At 36.8% G+C, this 6,000-nt stretch overlaps 1 protein-coding gene across 8 annotated transcripts in view; it reads left to right on the top strand.

Moving 5' to 3' along the window:
- TJP1 (tight junction protein 1) overlaps positions 1-6,000 on the top strand; it is a 190,283-nt gene continuing 184,283 nt past the window's right edge. For 2 of the 8 annotated variants that reach the window (XM_017737690.1, XM_017737677.1), the window contains exons 1-2: positions 1-421; positions 3,315-3,459. In XM_017737690.1, the coding sequence (XP_017593179.1) occupies positions 4-421; positions 3,315-3,459 (563 nt within the window). In that variant the 5' untranslated portion in view covers positions 1-3. The remainder of the gene's footprint in view (positions 422-3,314; positions 3,460-6,000) is intronic. The other 6 variants (XM_017737713.1, XM_017737693.1, XM_017737675.1 and 3 more) reach the window with 5 other exon arrangements.

Genomic DNA, 6,000 nt, shown 5'->3' with positions numbered 1-6,000 from the left:
ATTATGTTTATTTTGCATACTGAATACTGCACAATAAATGCAGAAGTAGAATTTTATATTTTCTATTTAAATATCAAAATGTTTGGAAGAACAGCCAAATCTTGGTTTTATAACTGTGCAAAATCTACCAAAGGAGAAAATGAAAACAGGAAAAAGTGGCTTTCTGAAATCCCAAGCAATCAGAGAGAGAAAATACTGGAAGAGCTGGACGTGAACAAAGTGCTGTCATATTTGGTTTACAAGAGAGTCTTTTCCTTGGAGGAATACAAAGACATTTGGTCCCAGGAGAGCTACAAGGAGAGAACTGAATATTTTCTAGATAAACTCTCTTTAAAAGGCCCAGGTGCTTTCTCTGCCTTTTATTCCATTTTGGAGGAGGTCTCTCCTAACTTGCTGACTTGCTTTCTCCCTGGCTATGAAGGTAAGGTCACTGTCTGCTCTGAAATGCTTAAGTGTATATTGGTAATGTCTTGCAATCCTTTGACACTAATAGTTATTTGCTATAATTAGTGTTTACTTTCTCTCTTGCATTAAACCAGATACAGTATTTGCTGCCTTTATGTTTCTTTGTTATAAAAGAGAAAATAATCAGAAGAAAAAAATATTAAATACATTCTATTGTTAGAATATTTAAACTGATAAAATGCTGAATGTTCAAATTGCTGCTACTAATAAATAAAAGTCAGAATAGGGGAAAGGATTTCTAAGTATTATTGATAATGCTTAGATAAGAAATGCAACACTGATTACGTTCCTTCCCGTTTCTGAAATATTTAAAAATAGATTGAGAAGTTCTATAGGGATAATGCCCGAGTAAGTGATCCCTTTCACATTTTTCTTGTAAGTCACATTATTTGTTGTATCTGTCTGTAAACAACTGCATGAAAAAGGATTGTATTACTAAATATCAACACTACAACTGAAGTTAACCGAAACGTTATTTGGACATCAGGCATTATCCGTACTTATTTGCGGAACAATGTCTTGCCAGATACTAGAAAAGATAATGCGAAAAATGTGTAGAGTGTTTACAATTATATCTTACTGACCTATTTTTATTTTTTGTGTCTGTTATATTCTAAATTTCAGTCTATCAAGTCAGTTAGAGTTTTTCTCAGCAATGACTGCAGTGTTGTGCTCAAAGGTTATATACAGAATGTCCTTTTAGAATTTAATTAAAATAGTCACATCTTTCACTGATCCATTCAGCACCAGGTTTAAACACCTTAATATCACAATTATTTATAAATAAAAAAAGTAAGTCTGAGTTCCATAAAAATATTAATAAACTAAATATGAAAAATTGAAATCTAAAACAATTCTGACCTTTAAAATAGCGATAGATTGTGTCCTCTCTTGACAACCTCATTACTTTTAAAATTGACAGTTTGAGTTCTAATTACATGAGAAGGCAACAGACATTTTACCCTAATTTAATTATGAAAAGATGCCCATTTAATGTAACTTTTCAATATCAATTTACAGTAAGGTATTATGGCAGTAAAAAGAAAATCAAAGGAGGTTCACAAATGTTGTTAGGGATTTTAATACATGTACAATGTTCTTCACAGACAACCATGCTATAAAAAGGCTACTTAGGGCCTCTTTATGCTATCATTTTTTTGAAAAAGCACATAAATATAAATACAATGGATTATAAATACATTATAAAGCCAGGTATTTTGGAATACGCTCTTTGGAATGAAGTTTGGGCTTCCTCTGAATTAACTGAAGCAACAGTGCAGGGAGATTTTTGTTCTATGCCACCTAAACAGATTGTGCAGGGGCCTGTCACAGACCAGATTTCAATCTTCCAGTGGGTACAAGGTTTGGGGGTAGTGCTGCTCTAAAGGGGGATGGCCTCAGCAACTGGGTGCAAGTCAAGGACCCTGTCTCCCTGACAACATCACAAGAGATACAGAGAAAAAGGAGAAAGCCAATGTCGCACATTTCCAAAAGAGTAAAGGATACTGGTGAAACAGCGTCCCCAATCCATTCTGTCTGTCTGTGCCTTGTGTAGGCAGAAAAATGCCTCAGGCTGCCTTAGCTCAGCCACTATTACACTCTTTCCTCCTTCCCCTCCCCCAACAGTGCTTATCAAATGTGCAAAGCTACTTTTAGAATCTGTTTTTGCTAGTAATAATTGACTGGATAGCAGGCAAAGAAAAACACACGCTATATATTCACATTAATTCATGCAAATAATCTGTTCAAATTCATGCACAGATTATGTTGCAGATTCAATTAAAATACATTATGTGTTATGACACTGTGGATTTTTATAGATTGATTTTGCTAAACCATGTTACAAGGTGCACACAAAGACATGATGAAAAAGAACATTGTTCATTATTTCCATTACAGTAATTTTCTTCTCCACCCTCTAAAAGCTGACTGATAGGGCAAAGGAATCAAAACGAAGGAATGCAGTCTAGATGTATGACGAGGAGCTGCTATGCCTGTGCTATGTGGCATCAACACCCAGCTACCAGTGCGGTTGTGTGCCATCCCGCCCATTGTACTTGTTCAACACACTCTTTATGGCAGGCTGACTGAGCACACAGAATAGAATCAATCCCTCTGATTGATTAGCTGCATGTACAGTGGGGGCCAATTTCTGTTCTCTGGACCTGCCCCTGTTGGCAGACGTGGTTATTTTAATGTGTTTCCACTGTCTGCATGCCCTACAGAAAGAACCATTTGACAGGTGCTGGAAATGTGGCTTGATTCCAAGAGGTCACTCAGGCTCTGGACTAATGTAGCTCACTGCAGAAACTGTGAACTGTGCTAGGGAAATGTGGCCACTGAAGGATGTATTGTTGCTTGCACATAATTGTTTTAACACCATTTTGAACTCTTTCACCTCATTATTTCAAAGAATTACACTCACAGTAACTTAAGGGGTGTTACAGCACCACTGATGCCTCAAGATTAATTACTTGATTCCTCTGCTTACAATTCTCATTATAGTACAAAACAAAGCCCCAGTGACTTCATGGGGAGAAACAGTTGGTTACTACTTGCCCATATGATACAATAGAAAGTCAGTTCTTCATTGACCAGACAGAATTCTATATGGAGTAAGAATTTTAGGTTATTTCCAAATTTCTATAAATTGTCTGACCTGTATATCTCAGGTCTATTGGAAATATGAATAGGGAAACAACTTTATGTATAAAAGGTCAAAAGAGATTGCGTTGACCTAAACCAGCCACTTATCCAAATGTAACATCACTGACAGAATTACATCAAACTGTAGACGTTATATTGAATTATGCATCAGCTATGAGAGAAATTTCTTTATTGTTATGCAGACTGTATGCATTTCCCAGCGTTCTCAGAGCAAACAAAACTGAGAGCTGTAGCAGAGATGGAGCTTCATGAATCCTGTCAGATGAGCGACCAAGAAGGAAGCCTTTCTGCTGAGGAACAACTGAACCAATCATTCAACAAATACAGGTTAAAATTATCACTGTCATGATGTCTTTAATAATCACAACATTTCCCATGACTTAGTTTCTATATAAATGAAGTACCATGGAAGCGTTCAAGGCTTTAACTGCATTTGATTTTACCTGGAATTTGTAAAGTACAATTCTACTTTGTATAAAGAACATCTTTGGATGTTGATTTTTTGATGCTGATGAATGCTGGGGATCAACTCTGGTCTTTGCTACAGGTATTCAGTAGTGATGTAATGCATTGATGACACTGCTAGTTTTCAGTGTTCAAGGACTAGGTCTGTATGTAGAAGTCCATTTCACTCATACATTTTCTTGGAGTGTAACAGACAGCCTAAGTTAACATCACAGTTTCTGTTGTTTTTATTTACTTTCAGAGGAATAGAAACTGAGGAAGACCTATTAAGAACAGCATGTGACCTGATACATGCTGGGATACTGGGATTTAAGTCCCTGCTTCAGAGATTTGAACATAAAAAGAGGAGAAATAAAACCTTGGGAAATCCTAAAATGCTTCATTTTATGTAGTTAGTATTCAGTTCTGGCATTTGCAGTTGTGTGTTTGGAGTCATGCTTTGCCTATTCAATAAGGAATCTAGATGAGAATGGGCTACAGCTCACAATAGATCATTAGCTGTTAGGAAGTACTGTAGGTAATTTACACATGTCCAGCTAAGACAGAAACATTCTGAGAAAAGTCTTGAAAAGTAGCTAAAAGCTGTCCTGTTTTGATATGTCAGTAGCATATAAAGAGTAAATTATGAAGGCTTTAATAACTTTGCATGCCCAGGTTAGTTTTGTTAAGGTTCAGCTAGTGACTGGATTACACTAGTTTTTAGAAATGTAGTAAAAATTAATGACTGTGAAATGATAGTGAAAAAATTGTGGTTGTATGAGGTTAAGTTCATCCTGAGTAGCAGTGAAACATGAAATGGTAATGGAGTATGAAGACACACGATACAACACAGTATGGGCCCAAATTGTACAGTTTGGGCTGATCTATACCCACAACTACTGAAATCCCAGTCAGAACTCATTTCTCCATAGTCATTTGCAGGAGTTCCAGGAGACCTGTAGTCATTCACTATCTGAATATGTGCCATTTGGATTTTAAAAGATTCATTTTGTAGCACTGGTCCTCTAACTACACAAAGCAATTCACTTACAAAACCAAACCAATTAAGAAGTGCCTGCAGCTAAAGAATCACATTAGGGAAGTAATAGAAAAGTAGGAAAGCTTTCCTGAAGCCAGCTTATGCTGGAAATACCTGATAACTCAAAAAACCCCAACCAGATATAAAAGATGTCAGTGTTAGTATTTATGGAGCCATGTAGTGTCACTGTAAGATTGTTATATATATTCTACCTTACAAGAAGTATATGGCACATCAGTTCTGCATGCACCCTGGAAGAATAAAACAAAACAGTGCTGGGGCTATAGTCCCTCTGTGGTGTATCAGTGTTAGATGTGGAAGTTGATGTAGCCCCAGAACCCACACAGCAAGGAGGGAATAGTTCCCTGTATTGGAAACAGAGAACTCAATGAAAAGACAAACTGGTGTGCAATAGCACACAATTTACTTCAGCACCAGTTCCTGGGAAAAACACCATACCTGGACACCAGGTTAAAAACACACCAGTCTTTCCACACCTTCTGTTCTATGCTGACATTCATCTCCTCCATCCAAGAGAAAAACTCATTATGTAACTCTTCTATGTCCGTTTTCTCTTAAGTGCCACACCTGTGTCAAACACAATCAACGTGGGATTCATGGAGATGAGAGTCTCAAGCACTTGTAACAGTTTGTGGAAAAGACAACTTCACTTTTGAAGACAACAAGAAAGCTGCCAGCAAAGCAAATATCCTGCCCATATTGTGCAGAAGCTCACACATCACAAACCACAGTTGCAGCGCCCTTATCAACGAGGCAACCTGTCAGAGACAGAAAGTACCACCCATAAACAAAATGGTGCATGACTACAGGGGGCACAAAGAAAACTAGAAATATGTAGCAGTAGTTAGAAAAGATGAGATGAATAATAAACAGAAAATGGAAAATAGCTTCCCTGCCCTTTCCTCAGTATTTGTAAATATTCTAAATTCTTTGCGTTTTTTTCCCAATAATAAAAAAATGTGAGACACACCGACACTCCTGTGAAGAACAAGAAATTTCTGCCTCTGAAGTAAATAGCAAAGTTCCAGATGATGTTAGTGAGACCATCATGGTGAGCTACAGTTCTTTGATAATACAGACAATAAGAGAGGTTCCACAATTACATAGCAACTGCAAAGCTATGTTTTTGTACCTATGTTTAGACAAGTATCAAGATCTTATCACTGCAGAATAGATGGTCTGGGAAGAGTAAAATCCCCTCAGTTCTAAACAATAGGATGACCTTGTTAGTTAAGAATCAACCAACTACAGCCATTATATTATCAGCCAGTAAAGCAAATTGGGCAAAAAGAAAATAAAACTAAAGATGCAAAAGGTGTGCAAAATTTTTAATTTAAAGGTGAAATCCCTAATAAGGATACTCC

The sequence above is a fragment of the Corvus brachyrhynchos genome, unplaced genomic scaffold (genome assembly GCF_000691975.1).
Source record: "Corvus brachyrhynchos isolate BGI_N302 unplaced genomic scaffold, ASM69197v1 scaffold200, whole genome shotgun sequence".
Classification (NCBI taxonomy): Eukaryota; Metazoa; Chordata; class Aves; order Passeriformes; family Corvidae; genus Corvus; species Corvus brachyrhynchos.
Note: the sequence above shows the minus strand (reverse complement) of the source record. Positions and strands in the feature narration are given on the sequence as shown.